The following is a 23038-nucleotide window of genomic DNA, read 5'->3' on the forward strand; positions in this document are numbered from 1 at the left end:
CAAGACAAACTGAACAAAACGGATGTGTATAAAAGCATTTGGCAACACTTTAGGGTGCATGTCTCACCACTAATTAGCTGTTCATCAGCATGCTGAATAGCATCAAAATTACTGCTTATTAGTCAATATTAAGAGCTTGTATGTACTTAATACTACAAGACCATTAAATTAATTAGAATTTATAGTAAATCAAGGTTTTAGATTTTATCTCAACCATTTTGCAAGGCCTCAGTCATGAGTTAAATTTTGTAGAAGCCATGGACATGATGGTTTGCTAAAAGCCAAACAACTCTGAATTAATTCAAGAAGCCCAAAGACACTTTATTGGCATTATATTAGTTATGACTACTGTTATGAGGCATTATGAATAGTCATGAGTGTGTATAGCTAATACATTATAAGTATACTAATACTTGCTTCATTGAAAATCTTACCCATTTCCATTGCCAGGAACTGTAAAATTTGTTATTTAACTACAAAATTTTACAGGAATATGCTCCATCAATTGCATTTGTTGTGGCTATATTTAATCAAGTGCAAAGAGGAAGCAACTTCACAGTATGGGAAAAATTACTGTTATTAAGTGTGACACTACAAGTGAATTAATGAATTAGACCTCACTTTAGTTTGGGGTACATACTCTGAGTTATAAAGGTTAAATCAGAACTTATCTGGACATTATGAAAAATAGGAATAGTATGCTTTGTGTAATGAGAACGGACCATATTGATTTAGAGTAAATAAGGGGGAGAACTATTCATGCGGTAATACTAAGCTATACTAAGCAAAGCATATTAAGACCATAATTCATGTGAAACAGCTTCCTAATTTGCTATCAATATGAAGCAATGAGGATGTTATTAAGGGTTTACTAGCCATAGATTATGGTGTTGCAGAATAAGGTACTAATAAACTCTAAATAGTGACTAATAAGCATCAGTATGCTACTAATTTGCAGGTAATTAATGGTACCTTAAATCAAAGTGTTATCAAGCATTTATCTGCAAAAGGCACTTTGCTTAATTTTTCCGTTATCTTTGGCTGGTCTCTGCTTGCTGAAACTTGCACATGAATAATCAAATGAGCAGAAATCCTAGGAAGCACTGACAGTATTTTGGACTCTTTCAGATCTATAATCAGAACAGGGCAGATACAAAGGTACAAGGCAGGGTTACTTAAATGCACTAGACACACACTTAAATGTCCAAATGTGCAAAGATTAATTTCAGTATATTTTAAAGACCACAATTTTTTCTGGAGAAAACAGGTTATGATGTCCTCAGTCTGAGTACAAATATATTTTTATGCATGCTTTTTAGAGATAAATTTTTTGGGGATTCTTAAAACTGCATCAGCCCATCAAAACATAAACAGTTGCTCTTGGTAAATATTCTTTATCAGTTTATCAACTTAAGTGAGGATCTATCTGACAGAAGTATCACTTAGCAAAAAGACAAAAAGAGTTGACATTTGTGAAGTCGTACTTGTGGCATCAACTTTTACACAAAATAAATAGTTCCAACAATACATTATCATAAGTAATTTTATTTCACAATAAAGGTAAATACATCAATAAATTATATTAATTTGTAAATGCCTTCTGAAGGAAAAACAATGGAAAATGTGTGAGCTTGAAAAATATAAACTTAAGTTGCAATCAAGGCAGGTCCTGTAACTGAACTAGCTTTGTAAAATTAAAGATACATTTCTGGTCTTGCACATTCAAAGAAACAAATACAATACATTTACAAAAACAGTACTGGTGAAATGCTTGGCAAATGATAAATAACAGTGTCAGTAAATTATAAAGGTTTAGAGCATCACTGGTTGGAAAAAGGATCAATTTTTATCTACAACAGCAACAAGAAGAGAAACATACGGCTTGTTTAGACATTAAATGGAATAGTTGTGCGTGTTCTAACTTTAATGTACAAACAAGACATTTTTGTGCAAAATCCTTATAAAGACATTCTGATTTCTATGAAATCAAAACAGACATAGGATAAGGCGTCACCATCTTTACATCTGACAGTATCTGAAGACCGTATTTACTAGTGTGCCAGACTTACAGTATAGAGCCAAAAAAAAAGACCCCCCCCATCACAGTCTCTTATTGTGTTTATGTTGTCCTCATGTAGTCTGAGGACCTTGTGCAACTTCATCACTCGTCTTGTTTCTTCAGGAAAAACTGCAGTGCCGAGTCCCACTGGTCTCTTGGAAAGCGGTTTGACAACTCGCAGAAATCAAGCGGCTGGGAAACTTTGCACAGAAGATGACATAGTTAGTGTCCTTGAACCTTTTATTAATGCATTAAACGTATTTGAGAGATCTTCGAGGGTCAGAACAAAAGAGTTTTCACACAAAAAAAGCCATTTTTAAAACTATATAAATTCCTTTCTAGAATATAAATGATCAAGTTTATACAACTAATCAAACCTTATGTCATGCTTTTGAAAATTGTCAAAAAAACATACCTGTTTGCTTTATTTTGCCGTCTTTCTCATTTGCAGCACAGTCCTAAAGAATCAATACAGGACATTAGTGTCTGCTACAACAGAAATACAGCTACTTGTAGCTCTGTTTGTTTAAAAGCTTACTTCAATTATGCCTCCCAGCAAAAAAACATACATTTTTAAATACTTAAGATGCCAACTGATCATATTCAATGTTTTTTTAGGATAATGATTATAAAGTAAACATCCTGAATCAAATTGTCTCACTGTGAGGAATGTTCATGAGGTTAACTAAACAAAGTGGGCGGTGGGGCAGGACACCATGCATTATTGCTTTGTTTGAAAGAAATGACAATGGCTTGTCTCCTTTTGAATGGAAGCTAATCGGTGTCTAAACAGTGGTGGTTGCTGAGTGGTGAGGGGCGGCTTGTCAGAGGAAGATGAAGGAGACAAGATGTTTACCGGGAGTTGAACCAGTGGCAGGTAAATCCACTGTGAAGGAAGCCATTTATCTTTGTAAAAGCCTGCCTGTTACAGATTCACCGGGGGCCCAAGTTACCAACTATTAATCAGCTGCTGCAGTTTCCCCTCTGATGTGACACTCTTTTATTGAGTTTAGAGGTCTTGTTTTGGAGGTATGCAACTCTTGAGGCTAAAGTAGATGTTTTTGATTATTTTCATGCTTTAAATTTGTGCAACAAGAGTGACAAGAACCCTTTTCTTAATCCTGATTCTTCAATTTATAGCATATTTTCTTGCTTCAGTAGTTTCACCACTGGTTAATCCAGTTATGTTACAACTTTGTGTACAATAATGAGCTATTCAAGTTTATAGTTATACAGTATTTGTGACGAGGCTCTTCTATTTACCTGAATAAATGTAGCCAGTAGCACACAGCTCATCTCCTGCTGCAGGATGACCTTATTTTGGGAGTTGTTGTAGCACGCTGAGATGAGGGAAGGGAAGAGCACTCGGATGAGGCGCGGGTGGCTGAAGTACTGGAAGGGCAGCTGACACAGTTTCTGCAGCACGCTGGGCTGGCGGCCAGACTGCACAATCACCTGGAACACACAGGGAGCACAGGGCCAGTCAGTCACTGAGCCAGTCAGGCGGCCCGTCAGTGGCACTGCTGGCTGTAAATCACCACCCTGAACCCCTCCCACATGTAAATCTGCCACTAAAACAACACACAAACAGCCATTAGGAGGAGACCTGCGGGGCACAGCCTCCTACCACACAATTATGGGCTATAAAACACAATGATGGGATGTTTTGTTCCTCTTTTGTACCAACGGCAAAGGTGGTGTTGCTGTAACATGAGAGGGAAATGAGACCTAATGTTATTATCAGCGGTTAAAAACTTCACTTTCAAGTTTTCTGTTAAGTTCATTTGGCAACAGTGAAAACAGTCAGTGCTAAAGTTGGTTGTTGCCCCAAGTGCACCTCAGGTTGAGAGGGCATACACAGTGCAACAAGGGACAAAGAGGTGGGTGAAAAGCAGGGTGGGCGATGAACAGTGGCCACCCCCACTTTAAGAAATGAGCAATAACATTAATGGTGTTTTCACCCTGCTCTCCATCACAGCCCGTCAATCACACACCATCACATCCGGGCCACCAGTATTACAACCAAATCACTCCCAGCTTCATTTGATTAGAAAGGGGGTTGCAGCAAATCAAGGGGTCCAAGCCTGATGCTCTGGTCATCTCCCCTGGGCCTTAGAGGACCATCAGCACCCATCTGAAAGCCAGCAGGTCAGTCTGCTAAATCCTGGTGGGGGAAAAAAAGGAAAACACTTCTGTGCTTCATAGAAGAAGACTGTAGGACTGGTGGCTCCGAGCCAATAGAAACCAGAAGGGCAAAGTGAGGTCCCCCAGTCACAATGACATAAATTAAGAAGATTTACAAGATTTAAAAAAACACTCTCTAATACTCTGCCTTCAGCTTTTCCTTTGATAATGCACTCCAAGTTTTAACGGTGGGATAAACAAAGTGATAAGTCATCGCTTTTATCAGTTCAAGGTGAAGCTTCTCAGAGCTGCCCTCTACAGCGGCGTTCAAAGGGACACAAAACAGTGCCATTTCCTATCACAGCTTGTTTAAAGAAACCATACGGATGGGTCAAACTATCTGAGCTTGAAAGCATTACAAATACTTGAACATGTGAAGAGCACTGAATTTGTCAAGATGAAGTGTAAGTGTTAATTTTTTGAAGATAAACGGACACTTTGTTTCCGCTCTCCTGTGCCTTACTAAGTCTTAAGTTGAAAAAACTTGAAAGCATAACAAAGATGAAGATCATGCTGTGAATATGTGTGTGTGTAAAACTGAAGAATAAAATCCCAAGTTTCACAAGCTCAATATGTTCTTTTTTTCCATGAAGGAATGTGGGGCTCGGTCAAATTCATCCCCTGCAGAAAAGAAAGAAAAAGGCTAGATCTGGTTGTTTTCAAAAGTAGGGCTGCTTATTTTCAGTGCATGTTTTAGCTTTTGCATGCTACTTTCCACTAAATCCTACATCATCACATTTATCTCGTCTGTTGCAACACAAACTGGCAAGCAGGGGCCATGGATTTATGCATCTGAATTAATTAGAGAGCGCTAAAAACATTACTCTGCAAAATCTAAAATATTTATTCATTCCTGCCTTTAATTGAAAACATTTATGGTACAGGTATCATAATTTAACACCACAGCTAGTGTAAAATATTTGAGCTAGGCTTCTGAGACGATCCAACTCACAAATCATATAGCCAGCTCATAATCCTCCACGATGTAAAGTTTCATCCTTTAGCTGCCTAAACAAACTGTGCACCTCCAAGTGCCTGCCACAGAAAGACATAAAACAAAGCCTGGTGGCAGCAAGAAGCTGGAGGAAACAAAGGCGCCAGGTCCACTGCCAACTCCCCAGACCTTTACTCGGTGAAAAAGACACCAGAACCCAGAGTGCTCTCCAACTCAGACTATGCTGCAGCGTTTCTCCTCCCAGCTCAGCTGAAGTGTCTGCTGCTCACAGCCTGACATCATAAAACTAACAACATGACGACCCATGCATCTGGCCCTGTGTACCACACAGACATTGTAAAAAACTCAGATGATCTGTTCTTCCTTAACTCCAGAGACCTGGCATTTTTAAACAGTGCCAAGTTTTATGACACTTCCATTGCATAACTTCCTTACCATCCTAAACGACAACAAAGAGTGTGTAAAGTTAATGCTCTGAAACGCAAACACATTCCTGGGAAAAGCCGGCGTTGAAGCAGGAAACTGAAGAAGAGGCAGGTCTGAGGGTGGAGAGGAAAACAAAACTGAAGATAATATAACCAGGCTTTATAATGCAGGAGGAAGCACAACGGCAAAAAAATAAAGACGTTAGTTGTCTCATGTTGGAGAATTCTAAAAGGAAATACTGAATCACACAGGTGCAAAGGGACTTCTTGAATGAGGTTGGGAATCTCAGAATAACTTAAATACTTAATATGTGGGCAGTGACAATATCATGACAGCAGTCCTGCAAGACAAATGTATAATTATACATCACGTAAAAGTGCAGGATTGATGTGTCTATTGAGGTGTCTACCACTGCAATGTGGTGCCAGTTTCACCTATTATCATGCCTCATCTTTCTACTTTTTTGCACTGAATCTGCAGTCTTTTATCCACTGTTAACTTCTCTGGCAAATTCTTTTTTTACTCCAAAGGAACCACTGTGAGGAGTCATAAAACAAAGGGACACACTTAATAAAACTGACAGGGAAATCTTTTTGGAGTGCCCTTTTTAAATTGAAATATAAGGGAGTTAGATAGCTTAGAGTCTGTCATATGCTTCTCGTGTATGCAGACCAGCTTTGACTCCAACCCTCGGCACTTTACCACATGTCATTCCCCAGGCTCTCATCCCTGCTTTCAACTTCAACCACTGAACTCCTCCATAATAAAGATGCCCCCCAAAATATTTGTAATAGTGATGCATGATATGGGAGCAGCAGCTGCACTTCTATGGGCATCTGGCGTGCTTTCCCGGGCTTGAGCCAGCTAACCACGTACTGGGTGCCTGGGACCCGGTGGGAGGCCAGAACAGTACAGGACCAAGGGCCACATGCTGCAACACCTGACCTGGCCTGATATAATCTCAGATTTTGCTGACATCCTATATGCCAGTATTTCCAAACTTATTCATGCACTGATATTGGTCCCGATATCTACAAGGTTCAGCCTAAACTCAACAAATGCTCACAAATAAATGCTCACCTAGCAAAAGGTGAAGGTGAGGGAGGTGCAGTGTTTAAGAACATGCAGTATCCTTTTAATAAAAATAGAAGATTTCATGGGACTATTATCCTGAACTAAAACTAGATTTTCTGCATCATCTTTACCAGTGCCTGGTGTTAATATTGTTCCACCACCAGATGGTGGCTGCAGTGCATCTGAAAGCTGTTTGCTAACTACTACTAAAGGACAAAAGAAGAAGGAAGGAATTGTCCAATGACATAACTGAAATGCTGATAAACTAACTTAACTTCTCTTAACTCAAGAAAGAATACCATATACTGATTTTTTTAAACACAAAAGATCAGTGAAACTAATGGCTCTCAACTGGTGAGCCATTAGGAGCCATCATCACCACCTCTTTATAACAAAAAGCAACTTAATAAAAAAAATGAATAAATAAATAACCCACACAAATGCATTTAACTGAGAATGTTGCAGTTTGGACCTTAGATGAAACAAAACACGATTAAATAAAGAAACAGGACCCAAAAATGTATGTCTAAAAGGCACAAAAATACAGAAGGGCATGCATAGCCTTTATTTTTACTTTGTTTTCCTAAAAATGAATGAACTTTTTGTTAATTTCTAGAGGAATTACCTCATTTACTTGGTAAAACCAGCCTTTGTAATTCCAACAAAAAAATGTTAAAATCTTATGTAAATGACTGAAATTTACTCACCAGTTCCACTAATTTGTACAAAAGTGGCCAACTATTTGACAAAAACGGATTTAAAAAGCCCCCAACATCCCCAGCTTCATTAACATTCTATCCTCTGCAACTCACTTTTGGGTCCCGACCCATAAATCCTTTTTTCTCACAAGTGACTTTAAAAGAGTAATTTTCTTCTAAATACCCATCCCCCAGCTAATATGCATTATATACTGGCCGTAAATATCAGCTGAATTTTTCAAAGCTGCCAATAATAATAATAAACTTCTCAAGCTAATATCCACTGATGCTGATATCATGCCAATAACACAACGCATCCCTAATTTGTAGCATCACTGTTTGGCACAAAGACTTTGACTATTACACCTGAAGGAAACGTAATGCATACTGATATTTTGTTCCCACCCTTATTCTTATTTGAGCAGAGAATTCACTGCAGCGTCTAGACAGGTCAATCTCATCAGGGAATGAGTGTCAGGGCAGGGCTGTATATGTGACACCTGAATCCACAATATAAACTAGATCCATCAGTGTAAAACTGTCTCACTGATAAGACATGCAGCAGTGCAGACAAAGCAAAGGTAGTCCAATAGCTGTTTAGAGCCTTTGTACAAAATTTACAATGGCTAATTGAGACGTGCACTGGATGCTGTGTAAATAACCTTTGACAATCACAATCTAGCATCAAAGACATTGACAAAGACACTCCAACTTGACTTATAAGGCAATTGTCAACTGTTTCAAAATCTCATAAAAACCTGTTGTTTACTCAATAAAGCCTAGTGACTATCTCTCTGAGGTGACGCTGTCATTCAATCCCAGATCCTGCTGCAGATAATCCTGCTGTGAGGCCGACCTGACGACAGCGTTTACAGACAAATGGAAACTCCTCCATGATAGGTCTGCAGGAATAAAAATGTCCTCAGCTTCACTTTAAGTCAGTTGGACCTGCGTTCACCCTTGAGCGGAGTGTAAATCATGTACTGAGCTAACAATAAGGCCCTCTCCTGCCAGTCAGAGAGGAGTGTATCTGTCTGCGTCTCTGCCTCTGTTTACTCTGCTGGGTGATACAGAGGGTGCATTCCCTCACGTTGGCTCCCTGCGGTCTGCGCGAGCTGCACTTACCCTGCAGGCAGTGAAGGCCTGGTTGTCTTGGCGGTAATGGACTGCTGAAGGGAGCATTTCGACATCAGGTTAACAGGAATTACAAGCCTAAAGCTTGGCGTGAGCCTGCGGGGCAGAGTAAACGCCCTCGTAGAGAATGGGAAGAAGTATGACCCCAAAGATAAGGCTGCGCTCTGGAGATGTGTGTGGGATGTTCATGCTACAGACAGACATTGCTCATGTGATGCTTACAGGTAGAAAGAAAACAATTTATAAACCATGAGCACAGAGGAGTCAGGTAATCTCAGGAGCCTGTGCAGAGAAAGCAGTCCCACTGCACTTACAAAACATCCACACATAACATGAAATTAGACCTGTTAGGACTGTCTGTGCAGGTAATTCTCCTCGCGTGTGTGGCCATTCCCTAGACACGGGAGAAAAAGGCGAAGTTTTCTTAAGATTTTCACACTCTCAAATTGCTTCTTAAAAGCAAACAGGAATCAGGCGGGTTAACATGTCAACAGTTTACAATTACAGACTCATCAGTCTAAAGATTCGACAAATCAATCACCGTGGATGAATCAGAAATGAATCACTGTGTTTAAAGACCAGGAGATTACCGGTGCACAGCTTTTCAGGGAAAGAGGAAGAATAGCTACATGTCAGTTACAAGCTCTGTGTCACTTGTATCTTTTTGTTTTGAAAAAGGCCTCTACAGACACGCAATGAACCATATGGCTACATGGCTCAGCAACCCCCTTGAGCAGAGATGCACTTGAAGGACACACAAGCCTACATATGTCACTCTCCCAATGGCTTTTGTGTGACAAGGTGAATTATTCATGCCCAGAGAGCAGAGGGAACACATCACCACGTATAGTGCTGCTTCAAAGTTCTGCTTTTTATGAGCAGCCTTATTTCTAGGGTACATATATATATATATATCTATATATAAACAAAAGCTGCTGTGCTGACAGTGAATCAGCAGTCCTTCTGTGACCACATAGGCCCCGGGTCGGCCCTCTTTTGTGTCCTGCCAATGCTTACATTAGCCTGAGAAAAGCTCAAGCTGCTTGAAATATTCTCCTTAACGCCATCCATCTCAGTGCAGAGCTGAATGTACCAATGCCAGAAACTCGACCACTGGCAAAAATCAACTCTGTGCTGAAGTCGAATGGGATCTTATTTCCCGACAATACACACTTTAATATAATTCTTACAAACCAAATTTTTTACTTCAGCACGAGTCAGGCAATTTTTTGTTGCTTCATCCTAAAGCCCTCTAACACAGTAACCAGTTTATAAAAGAATGGCAGATTTTGCATCAATTTATCAACATGAACTTGTTTTGTTTCTCTGGTAAATACAGTCTGGCATGGCTGCTCTGTCTAAATCTTTTCTGGTGTACAAAGATGAATTATTGTTTCATAATTCAATCATCAGCCCTGATTCCATTTTTTAACATAATATGCAAATTGGATTTACAATACCCAAAAAATGCTAATTCTGTACATCAGAATAATTGAATTCGACAGGAGCAGGGAGAAAAAGAAATGGCAAATTAAAAATAGTCTAGAATCAGTGATTAACCTATAAATTCTTCTGATTGTTACAATGTGAGTATCACAGGTGTGAGATTGAAGCTGTTGCTGCTGTCTGTGTGGCTCAAGCTTAACATAATCGAAGCCCAGCCAACTGTAGCATGGCTAATCAGGGGCCCAGTAGACGAGCCACGCATGACAGCCAATTACACAGCAGCCAGGTCTGCTCCATCACATCCTGCTCACTTCCACAGAGCACCACTAAGTAGCTGTAGCAGTGCAGCCGGCACGCTGCTCTGCTTTACTAGGAGGGAACAAAGAGTCGCTATGAGGGACAAAAAAACAACACACAGGCTGAAAGCAGGAAGGTGCCAAGGCATGAATCTTTAAACAAGTGCTTTTTGTTACAATTACATAGGAACACCCTTTTTCTGACTAATAATACATGAACAGAATAATAGACGGATGATGTTACGAGGCTCAGCAGGCAGCTTTTTACAGCTGAAAGCACAACAAGCTCTCTTATTGAATGTAAATCATCATCAATTCATTTATATTTAGTGGATCCATCACAGTTTTAATTAATATTTCCAAAGTATTTTTCTGAGTAAAAAGGCAGAAAATTATCTAATTTCTGTTCTGCAAGGTCTGAGAATCTGAACTTCCAACTTTAAACAAACTTAGCATATGTGTTGAACACTGCTGGTCTAAGGCACAGCTGTGGTTTTGAAGTTACAAGGGATGTCTTTGAACATCAAGAAATTGACAAATGTTAGAAACCCCAGCAGATGCATTCAATTTTTTATGCATTATTTGGTAACATTGTATTTCTGATTTTTTCCTACAGTTTGGATTTCAGAGTTTGTATTAACATTACATGCAGTAGCCTGTTCCAGTGAGAGAAATGAAAACCACTATTCATAAAAACAGGGATTTTTGTTGATATTACCTTTAATTCTCCACAAATTAAATGACTCACTAAAGTGACTGAACAATAAAGTTGCAACTCTGATGATGGCAAAACATACATTTATCTCAAAGTTCCAGGTAGTTTGTCTTTGTTACACTTCTGTATAATCAGTGCGGGTTCTAGCTGGCTTACCTGGTTGTCAGGATGGTTGACAGTGAAGTATCCCACACAGATGATGACTTCATGCAGCAGCTCTTCAGAGGAATGCTGGGTACAGTACCAGAGCAGAGAGCTGATGATATGTCGGAAAGCTAGAGACAAGCCTTCAGCTCCTAGAACACACTGACAAAACATACAAGTATGTTTTACAGTAAATAAGGCGTAATTTTTCTTTGATTGCGAGCCCAAAGAGCTTCACTCAATAACACAGAGTAATAAAAGATTAAATGTTTAGCTTTAGGGAGGATATACTATGTAAGATTATAAGCAACTCAAGCAGGGTCCCACAATAAAACACCCAAATCCCACTTAGACATTAGCTGCCCGGAGCAGCTCACAGACATTGTTTGTTAAACATGTCAGTGTGACTGCGCACTAAAATATCATCACTGGTCTATGGGAAGTTTAGGTGTGGCAGCGCTGGATGACACAATACCTTGGAAGCATTCTCTTTAAACTTTCACATGCAGTTAACATTTAAATCAGTGAGCAATGTCACCAGCTGTCAAATGAATAAAAACAATAGTTATGATGGCAGGGATAAATGAAGATTCTAATAGATTAAGGTACTGTTTGGATCTGCAAAGGAAGATCATTTCAGTTAAATGTCGACTATTGTGCTCTTTTTTTTGTATTTATTTTCCAAAACTCACATATTTTGTAGGGCATATTTTGTCGACATGCTACCTGAACATACCCAGTTATTTATACAAACTATGTTGAAGCCTTTGAAATTCAACCCTAAGGCATTCTCCAGCACTGCAGCTATAGTGGAGTGAGTTACCAGCCAGAATTTTGCTGCACATATTATCCTGAGCTATGAGGTAATGCAAAACATAAGGTGATTACAACCCTGGACCAAGAAAAGAAACATAATTTAAAATGTTCATAAAACTCCAGTGGTGAAACACTTTGATGCTTTGATTTCCAGCTGTTTTAAGTTGCCTGAATGTGGCGGGTCAGTGAGAGGAAGCTGCTTCAAAGTAATTACCCGAAGACATTAAAATAATTAACAGCACTCTCGTAGGCTCTCATGCCTTTCAGTCTATGTGGTGACTTAGCTCAGTGAAGCTGTTGCCCTCTCCTTCTTGTCCCGGGTAATGTACAGCCCTGCAAACACTCCTAATAACATGCGCTCCATCCTAACTCCTCACCCACAGGGCTTTGGTCAACCCCAACTGCTAACCTGGGCTCAAAGGGTACCTGTTCTCATTTCCAAAGGTCAGATTTGCCCTGAGTAGAGTTACTCCTCTTCTAATGGCTCTAAATAAAGGAGCCAGGATCAATCTGACCATCAACACAACCTTATTTGATCCAGGGAAAGTTCCTCTAAACACATCCAGGCATATTTATAGTAGCCTGCCTTCTCTTTGAAGAGAACAAATCATTTAAATGTGTAATTCAGATGTTTGGCCACTAAAAAAGGAAAACTCCTTTCTCCAGCAGTAAAAAGGAATGATGTTTCAGGACATATATTTGTATTAGATATAAATACCTGGAAGGCAGAAAGGTCAAGCAGGGCAAAATTGTTGAGGAAGCGGATGCCTTGCAAAGCCACCTGGATGACCCCAGGGCCGTAGGGCTCCTGACTATGGGAAGCAGACTCGGGTGCAAAACTGTGCAGCAAGATACAATACAGGGTGTGCACCACTCCCACCAGGTCTGTGGACTGCAGCAGGGCCGTGAGTCCAGTCGGATCCTGACGTTTATTGTCAAAAATACTGGGAGCACTGAAGAGGAAAAAGGGAGAGTTTGTGTTTGTCAGAAAAAACAGAGATATGAGGGATTGAAGCAGTCATTAACAAAGAAACAAACATGGAACTCGGTAAACCGACAAAGAACCTGGGTCATTCTTTTGAGTTCTGTGCTGTTAAATAGTAATGGGAGACTTAACATTTTCACATTTATAAAAATAAAACTCAAAATTAATCTTTGTTTTTTTTTATTTCTTATTATTAAGATGATTGTGAATATCATCAGAAGTGACTTAAAAAGCTGTAGTAAGTAAGGATGCACAATATTAACAGTATGGTATCGGCAGATATTAAAAAGTTAACTATCGGGATCATAAAAACATCTCCAGGTATTTACAAACATCATAAAAATCGACAGTATGTATGAATTAGTTTGTGGATTTTTAAGCAGGACCATCAGAAGGTGTTGTATACTTGCTTTAGTTGCTTTATACAAGTTTATTACTGTTTGTTACTGTATTACTGTTACTGGATTCAACAATACCAAAAAAGTGCCACTTTATTGTCTTAATGTAACATTCTTATGCCTAAGACGAATACAAAAAAACATTTGGACAAGGACTTAAAGAGGATTTTACTTCAGATAAGAATGATAAAAAAATACTACACTAAACTGCAGAGGCTGAGCACCAACTTTAAAATGTGCTGCATATAGACATATTGGATCCCAGCTGCTCCTAAATTCATCCCATACTATTCATGTGTTACTGTTCATCTTTGGAACATGCCCAGTTACTGCCAGCCAGTTTGGTTTGCAAAACCTGCAAGACTTGGGATCTTCCCTTTCTGGAATCAGTAATTCCTTGACTTAAAGCTCAATACATTGACCTGAAGCTGGCAGGCTGTGTTAGACTGCTTGACAAGGTGCTGACTGCTCTGGCACATTTAAAAAAGGCGTGCATTAGAGGATTCAAATTCATGAGTTCCTGAGGCTCCATCAAGATGTCACCCTGTTTGTGCCTTTACTTTACAAAAAGAAGAATCCTTGGCTTTTCTGCTAGATGTGATATACAAGAAGAGGATAATGACAGCAAAGTTTTTTTTCTTAGATCTCTTGAATGAAATAAAGGCTTTATTTTGCTTTGGCACAGGAAATTTTAGCATTATCATTTTTAGTGATTACTTAATATAAAAATTTTAAAAGACGGCCATTTAGGTGGAGAATCCCATGACTGAAAATTAACAGCTTTAACATGTTTTAAACAGCATGAAATGATTTTAAAGGATTAATTTTCCACTTTTATTTCAGAGCAGAACTGACTGGACAGCACATTGAACATGACTGCATTATTCAATCCAAACACCCTGAAGTGATGGTGAAAATGAAGGAGGAAATTAATACAATAATCTTACCAATTTGTTTCAGTTTCAGTGCAGGAGCCTTGTGTGAAAACCCTTGGCTAGTACACACAGACAATTTAAGACTGCAGCAGCAGCTATGATTTGCAACCATGTAGAATGGAGGGTGTATGACCTCTGGATGGATCCTACAGTGCATGCTGATACTTGATGTTAGCCAACAGGCTTTGTGTGAAATATGCTGCTAGGCAAGAACACAGCCTCTAATGCCACTGTAATCCCCTGACACAGCAACTGGCATGGTCAAAGTATTCTACAAGCCCACGGAGCCCTCATATATACATCGCACTGAGACTATTGGCAGAAAACAAAGTTTGCGGCTCTAATCAAACCTGCAAAATGTGGTGCTTTTTACAGTAACAAAGAAATTCCTGCTGATTCTGCTGCTCCTGAGCTGTTTCAATGCAGCTGGTCATTGCAACTGCAGCACCTTGCAGCAGGCTGGATACAAGAGAACGCTAGGTAACACTTAATCACTATTTACAGATTATACATAAATCTGCACACATGGGCAGGGATTTTCAGCATGTTGAGTGCTTTTATTAAAACACTTTTTATTAATAGTCTGAGCTGTATTGGTCAATCACATATAGGGATGACACCTCTGATACCTTCTGTACCGAATTACAAGACAGATTTCGATGCTTCATTTTAATACCTCACAACCCCAACGTGATCCCTGGCGCCCCAAAGGAAATGCATGAAATACATCAAGAGACAGCTTTTATTAAAACACTTTTGTTTTATCTTAAAAGTGTCGATTTAGGCATCAATTAGGCATGGCACCTCTTAAATTGTATTAATTCAACACCAGTATTCGGAAAAAAGCAAAATGATACCCAACCCTAATCATGCACCAGCAGGCTTTGGGGTATAAAGTAGGGAGGCCCAATTCTGGATTTTTTTGATACTGTATATTTATACTGATATAAAGTGAAGCAAGTGATGGGCACAGTTTCTCAAATAATTTGCCATTATTTTTAGATATATAGATTTTTTTTTTTTTTACCATGCAGTCCACTGCCTAATGGAGGCTTCAGTGCACCTGGAGCTGTTGGCCAACTACTATTAAATGGCAAAAGAACGTGAGAGCAGTAATGTGCAGTGACACAAATAAGGTGCTAAGAAGCAAACTTCTCACCTCCTAACTCAAGAAACCATCTTTTTTATTAATTTTTTAAAATGCAAATGAACAATTGCCCCTACAATCTTTTAATTTCCTCATAAGAGAGTTTAAAATTCAAGTTTTTTAGATGCTCAAGATGCACATTTCTTACTTCCAATATGTTAGGCCAATATATTGTCACAGAAATTTTCATATCTGCTGACATCAATAATTTACTTTTTGAGCTATTATCTACTGATATTGGTATTGGGGTGCTAATATTGGGCATTCCTAGGTTAAACACTGTGTGGACAACAATAAACAGGCAAATCATCCAGGCAGGGGGTGTTCTTTTGATGATTTGTTTTTGGATATTTTAGTGTATATATGCATAAATGTGCAGTAAACAATCCATCCAAATCAAACATATAACTTGAGCTTTGCCTTGATGCTGTATGGCGTGAGCTGCTGTGTATCTTACTTTCTACTAAGGCTGGGAAATTAATTGAAATTTAGAATAAATTGCAATTTTGGTTTCTGCAATTTTCAAATCACAAAAGGTGCAGTATTTCTTTGATCTGAAATGTGTATCAACTACCAGTTTAAAACCATTTTTGCAGCAGAGATATAATGCTTTGCACATTATGCAAAAATTCAAGTGTCCATTTTTCAAGTACAGCTTGCAGAAAATACTTCTTCTTTTAACTTTGTATATGCTTTTCTAGCAACAAATGAAAATGATCATTCCACTTCAAAACAACAATTCATATCAAATTTGCAATGAGTTAAAATAAGCACAATTACACATTTCCCTCAAGTCTCTTAGCTCTAGTTAAATCTATCTAATACTGTGTTGGTTATAATATGAAATTATTTATTGATTGTGGTAGTTGAAAAGTACATAAGATAAGGAACTTATAAAATAATTGCATATTAAATTGCAATTGCAGTACGGGGGGGGGTGCAATTACATTTTATCCCGCATCCTTCTTTCTACTGCTGAACTGAGTTTTAAAATGTGAACAGCACTACTCTATGATGTTATAGACAAAAAAAATCACTGCAACGTAAATGTCACACAGAAAAAGAAATCTTGCCTGGAACTTCAGGCTTCACTGGAGATTTACATCAGTCCCAGAAGTATATACCATCTATCAGTCAATGATAATGATGACTGACAAGATTTCAAAATAATGAACTTCAAATGGAAGAAATAATGTACTTCTTAAAGGAAGAGAACCTCATTGGCTGAATTGATACCTGGATCAAGCTCTTCAAAGGCACAACTTCAAAGCCTTTCTGTCCCTAAAGCCACGGTCAGCATTTCTTTTCCTCTTAAGTGAGGAATTGTGTCCCTTGGTGTGACTGTGTGCTTAGCCCCTGTCAGCGGCGCCACTGAACCTCTCTGCGTGGAGGTCACTGTAGCACACGTGGGTGGGCTCCCCCCACACTGCAGGCTAAGGTTTATGGTGAGTGACAGAGCGCTGGGTCAAGTAGATGCCTATCTCAATGTGCAGTAACGACAGCTTAGCCTGCTAGCTGGCTGGAGGAAACGACCTACGGGCTGATTGCAGAGGAGCCACAGTCTTTGTTTGAGAAACCGTGAGCGCCTGTTTTTTATGGATCCTTGTAACTGTCAGTCTCTGTTATTAGAGAAAGGTTTGTGTTTGTGTGTGTCAGTGTGTCAGAGGAGGATCAACAGATCACATTGAGGGTGACCAACAGAGAAAGAGACAAACTCACCGTCCAGTTACGACAAAACACAGCTTGCACATGCTGTGCAGCAGAGCGGAGGCTTGCTGGAGGAACGCAGACATCTTGGGATGCTCGTCTACAGGACCCTGGACTGACAAGAAACAGCCGTACAGCTTGTCGATCAATCCCATGTTTACGACGTAACTGGAGGAAACACACAAGGAGAGAAATAAATGATGTGGTTCTGCAAAAACGTATTATTTTTTTAAGTCATCTCTCACAGGCAGACAAAGGCCTTTACTCTGCTGAAAGCACATACCTCCACAGCTTCCACAGCTGAAAGCAGATACCTCACCTTAGCCCTCCACCCCCTGCTATTACTGTGATAACTCCAATTTGTCTCAGCCAATGACAGGTCTCACGATCATGTTCCCTGTAGTCTTTCAGCCACAAATCACTGCTAATAGTGTCATTAGAGGGCCACTTTGGCCCCTGTGCCAACCAAGCTCTGGGCACTTGACAGTCTGCTGACCTGAGGCCGTCTTCTCAAAGACTTGGTATGCTCGTACCCTCAGGCTTAGCTCAGCCACCAACAGCTTACAAAGACCAACAGACAAGAGCATTACGGGTGCCAGTCAAGACTTTGGAGTAGCTGATATGGTCATTCTGAGGTAGTGGTGCAACTACTTATCACTACCTTGACTCTAAATTCTCTCACATACCTTTTTTTTGTTAGGACTGTCACTCACTGGAGTCCTCTTAAAACAGGTGATTAGGACTGTTTTCAGCCTTCTGTGGAGGTCATTTGACACTTGAACCATGCCTCATTGTTTTGACTTGATCCTCTTCCACAGCTTTCCTTTGGATGAAAGGATATTTCCACACCTCGACTGCTCCATTCAGTGGCTGCTCTCAGTTTGACAACCCGCTTGGTGGTCAAACTTGCCACTTGATGTGTCTCATCAAATAAGCGTGAACATGTATGACAACGATAGGGGCTAAAAGCCCTGAAAGTCGGACTGAGAAACTGTTAATGAGAGAAAAGGAAACTAAAATCTTTCCCTTGTTGTGAAATAAAGCTGTGCATTGTGGGAAAGTGTAACTTCATCCAAAATTGTTTTGATCTTTGGTCCTTCCTCACTAACATATACATCATACAAGGCAGCTGAGGTAAATCTTATGCTGGTACTTGGGATTACCGGTCTGACGACAACATTTTTCTCAGGCCCTCCCCTGTCTCCAGGGTTACGACTAGGTCAGAGGATGAGAGTGGTAGGCCTGCTCCATCCAGATGAATCATGGCTTGTGGGAGGGTTCGTGGAGAGTCTCCACTCTTCCACAAGACTTCATCAGGGCGGGCCTGCCTTTTCTCACGGACCACAATTCTCCAGTACAGCCCCGACTCCTACTACCCACACCAACAAGGTTAGCTCCAATGCCAGGTTCAAGAGGACCTTTTAAAGCCTTGGAAGTGTGCTTTGTTTATACTGCTTTTAAATTTTTTGCTTGAATATGGCGCTGAATGTGGGGAAAATAAGTCCAAACGGGAAAGATGCCAAAGTACAAGCTCATTCTCACACTACCTCTCTGCTAACTTAACACCAGTTGGATCATTTCCAGGAGATCTGACACTTTGTCAGCCTTGTCTTTACATAAAGCACGCTGTTGAGGAAACCAGAGGTTGACAAACTCTCAGCTCAGTCAAGAGGAGTGAAAGGGGGGATGAGCCAGAGAAGGTAAAAAGGTCATGAGATGAGGAAAAGGGGTGCCATGTAGGAGGAGAAGGAGCAGCGTGAGAGTAGCCAAATGAAAATACCTGATGAGGTCTTGTGTGCGGGTGTTGAAGGACTCTGTGGCAGAGCTCTTGACCTTGGCATCTGGGGAGGAAATCCACGTCTTTTCGCCTTGTCCAGTCTCAGGGATATGTGGCCACAGACATCCAAGGATGGTAGCTATGGTCTGCAGCAGGCCAGTGGTCAAACCCTCAAAGACTTGTTTGTTCACACTGCGGCCAAAAATGGATTTATCCTCCTCTGGGACATACAGCTGCAAGAATTAAAAAAAAAAAAAAAAAAAAAAAAAAAAAAACAATAACAGTTATGAATTTATTGAAGATTTTTTTTTTGAATAATCTAATTTCTGTCATTCTGCATTGAAAAGTAAGTATTCAAATACATGAATAGAGTTTTTGGGAAGGGCTGGACTTTTCAAAATATTCTTGTAAGGTGATTTGAGAAACATTCTGTCTGTCACATTCATTACGGGCCAATCTGAGCAACAAGACAAAATGAGTCTGGACGCATGCTCAGTTCCATGAAGCTGGACAGGCAAATGCTGCTGTATCTATCAACAGGGAAACATGTGGCTAGTTGAGGCAGATCAGGAGAAGTGCAAAAACATGCTGTCTGCCACGATGAGCTTACAGTGTGACTCTTCGTTTTTGTTTTAATAAAGAAATGTGGTCGAGGTCTGATTAAACTGCTGCTTCTATAGCTACATCCAAGCTAATCGCTACTGGCATTCAGTACAAGCCCCCCACTCTCTGTAACGATCGCAAACTGATGGGGAAGCAGCAGAAAAGCGATAACATCTCTTCCGCCATGAGAAGCTTTCAATGCTGTTCTGTTATATAAAGAAATGTGTTCCTGTTCTGATAAAACCGTGGCCACTCTAAAGCTACATTTGAGCTAACAGCTACCCCAAGCAGAAGCCATTGCTATGTAGGGATGCAACGATCCGTCACACAAATACTTACATTAAAAGTCATGTTTTTGTATATGGATTTTTGGACGTTAATGGTAAATTGCACAGTTCAATGTATTTTAAGCCACATATCAATATGCTATCCTCCAGTGTCAGTGAGTCAAAACAAAAAGTGCTTTTCTCAGCCAAAAAAGACCCACAAATGACCAAAGACGTTAATATAAGCAGGTTTGGAAATTTCAAGAAGTAGCCAGAAGCCAAAATATGAAAGAAAAAAAAGGTTCCATGAAGGAAATTATGAATGCAATAAGATGAGTATTAATGTATTTACTTTTCAGAAAAATGACACATGCTGAGGTCTGAGCCTAATGGTGAAGTGCTACTGTGTAAAGTGAGGAGCCTTAAAACAATGTAACCCTCTCATTTGGTCTAATGGTTAAGGTGAATGCTGACAGCAAAGGTAAATCCACCGACATTCTCCACAAATCTAATTAAAAGGGTACATGCTCATGTGGCAGCGCAACCCCCACTGCTCTCCTCTGCTGCTTGCACACATACCAGAAACACAGGAAAGGGAAACACTACAACTGCTCGAAAAAGGGATTTTTAAGCCTTGTCCAATATGAAATATTCATGTTTTAGCATGTATATTATCTATGCTTAATTTTTGATCTGCATCGAACAAACGGAGAACAGTTAGTTTGTCTCATGCAGCGCTGCTGGATATGTCAGTCAGCAGAGCAGCTGCTGGGATATGTTTTATATAAACTGAAGCGTACAGGCTAACCTCTCCCTGCATGCCCTCAGGAAACATGACTTCTCTGGATTGGAACTCGGCACTGGAGAAGGAAAGCCCCAGTAGAGTTCATGCATGTACCACAACCCTGAGCCTGTGCCTTGTCCTGTCTGTGATGCCTGGGAGTGTAGGCGGCCCCAGCGCGCCGCCACCGTTAGATGTTTGGAGTGGGCTGATGTTTACAGTCCTTCTTACAGAGTGCTGAAGGATATGGGCTGACATGTCACCGCAGTACAGCCTGCCTGCCTGCCTGCAATCTCACATTCCCTAGTCTGGAAGCATCTGAAGAGGTTTGTGCAAGGGTTTGTTTCTTATTGGCTTGTGTCTTTGCCTGTCTTTCATTAACATTGTGGCAAGAACTGACACCTGCAGAAAAGCAGTTTTTACAGTGGTCAAAGAGCCGTATACCAACAGGTTAAAGCAGGGAGGGTTAAATAATAGATAATTTTTGTCTGAGTTAGAAAAACTTTGATCACGCTATTTAAGTTCTCTTCTCTACATTTAATAAATTAAAGCTTTATGCTTTATGCTTATGCTTTGGTCATGTGCTGTGAGCCGTCTACTTACTGTGAGCTGATGGAGCAGCAGGTCCATGAGGAGTGCTATCTTGTTGCTAAACAGCACATAGGAGCAGTTGAGGGGGCAGCAGGAACACGCCAGGTAGTAGGTATTTACAGCAGCACAGAGGGATCTGGCACAGAAAAATTAACAAAAAAACAACAATGAATTAAAAACACTTCATGTCAGGCGGTTTTGCAGTCAGTGAAAGAACACTTATGGATTTTAAAGTGTAACCTTAGGCATGGACAAGACTATCTGCAGTCATCAGAAACCAAACACACTCTTCTGTATTTGTACTTCTTTAAGGATGTAGTTTGTCTTCACATGTCAAAAGCATATCTCCTCGACAGCCGACAGAAAGGAAGCAGATCTGAGGAATAAAAACACTCATATCAGCTACTTATGTGGATACTCCCCTCACTACAGCCACCTTCAGGGGAGCTGAGCACAATCTCAGTCCCATCTTGGCTGAGATGGTGCAGCATTTCCACTGGAGAGATAAAACTGTTCCTCTCAGCAGCTCCTCAAAGCCGGCAGAAAGCAGCCAGCTAGTAAGCATGCCTCTGTATTATGTCTGCTCCTAAACAAGCCCCAGAGAAGATTAATGCTTCAGATAACTGACCAATCGTTCTGCTGTGACTGCTACTCCCCCTCAGCCCCGTTTCATCAGTTAATATTTTCTGACAACTGTATATTTTAGCCACTGGCGGGATGGCGTGTCCTATCTGCTCACTGCAAGAAAGGAATCTGCCTCTCCAGCGCCTAAAGTAGGCCATGTTTATTTCAACTGGTAAACATTTTGATATCTACCAAAACCTTCACATCTGCTGTACGTTTTCAGTCAAACCACGCTGGCATGGAGCAGGAAAATAGATTAGGCTAAGGCAGACCAAAGTCTGTCAATAACTTCCTTAAATCTTAGCTCTGCATTCACCAGTGGGCCGATCAGCCGTTCTGCAGCGTCATTATTGACATTGCAGAGTTAAGCTGTCAGACATGGAATGTGGTGTTAATGTGAGAAGCACTTTATTTTGAGTGATCGGATTGTGTCCAATTCTAACATCAAAGCTTACTTCCGTCCACCTGAAAACAATAACAGAGCAAAGCCATTTTGCAAACTGTTAATGTCCTGGATGGCAGCTATATGGACAGTAATTTTATTAAAGCATACAGACAGTATAAAAACCAAAGTGCAGTCAGTGCAAAGTAAGAGGGTAGGTAACATGAGACCCCAACCAAACTATGCTGTGTGCAGCCTTTCTGATTTTCAACTGAACATGGGGTAAAAGCCGCTTGGCAAATACCAAAATGACAACTCAACTACTTCTCCTTAAATACTCTTGTATAACATTAACGCTTCAAACAGCTAATGAAATTGAAGCTGTGGTAGCTAACTTGTGCATTTCTCATGAAGAAAGTTACTTTAGATGCCTTAAGTCACTTTTCTGGTATTTTAGATCACATAGAGCACAATGGAGGGGGGTATCAAATGACCTATCAGAGATAAATGACTGTGCAGGACTGACTTGATTACTGTCAAAGAGCGGTTTCACAACAGTCGGATAAAGTTCATCTCTTCAATGGCAGCGTTCAGGTTACACCTATGACAGCTTAGATTTGGTGCCCTACTCTTGACAACTTCTGGTTGTGGAAATGTAAAAATGGTCATTGGGTCTTTTATAAAAGCTTCAATACTAACTGGAATGCTGGTGAGCAAGTCCTAAACTGTTTATGTACCAGTTGAATATTTAATCTATCACTTAAGACTGATTGATGATGGCTGTAATGTGCTTAAGAGTCCAAACTTTTTAAAGATTTTGACAGTGTTTGATAAGAGGAGGCAATGTAAAAGTTCAGATCCACCTGGGCTTTAATTAAAGCAGTCTAAACCATAG

General features: G+C 40.2%; 1 protein-coding gene across 3 annotated transcripts in view; it reads right to left on the reverse strand.

The window, feature by feature from the left end:
* Positions 1-1593: 1593 nt before the first annotated feature.
* The window catches only part of scaper (S-phase cyclin A-associated protein in the ER), a 75817-nt gene continuing 54372 nt past the window's right edge, over positions 1594-23038 (reverse strand). For all 3 annotated transcript variants that reach the window (XM_041795833.1, XM_041795831.1, XM_041795832.1), the window contains 8 exons: positions 21150-21273; positions 18900-19129; positions 17132-17287; positions 12666-12900; positions 11144-11293; positions 3323-3514; positions 2475-2517; positions 1594-2259 (listed from right to left, as the gene is read on the reverse strand). In XM_041795833.1, the coding sequence (XP_041651767.1) occupies positions 2162-2259; positions 2475-2517; positions 3323-3514; positions 11144-11293; positions 12666-12900; positions 17132-17287; positions 18900-19129; positions 21150-21273 (1228 nt within the window). In that variant the 3' untranslated portion in view covers positions 1594-2161. The remainder of the gene's footprint in view (positions 2260-2474; positions 2518-3322; positions 3515-11143; positions 11294-12665; positions 12901-17131; positions 17288-18899; positions 19130-21149; positions 21274-23038) is intronic.

This window comes from Cheilinus undulatus, linkage group 9 (genome assembly GCF_018320785.1).
Source record: "Cheilinus undulatus linkage group 9, ASM1832078v1, whole genome shotgun sequence".
In the NCBI taxonomy this organism is placed as follows: domain Eukaryota; kingdom Metazoa; phylum Chordata; class Actinopteri; order Labriformes; family Labridae; genus Cheilinus; species Cheilinus undulatus.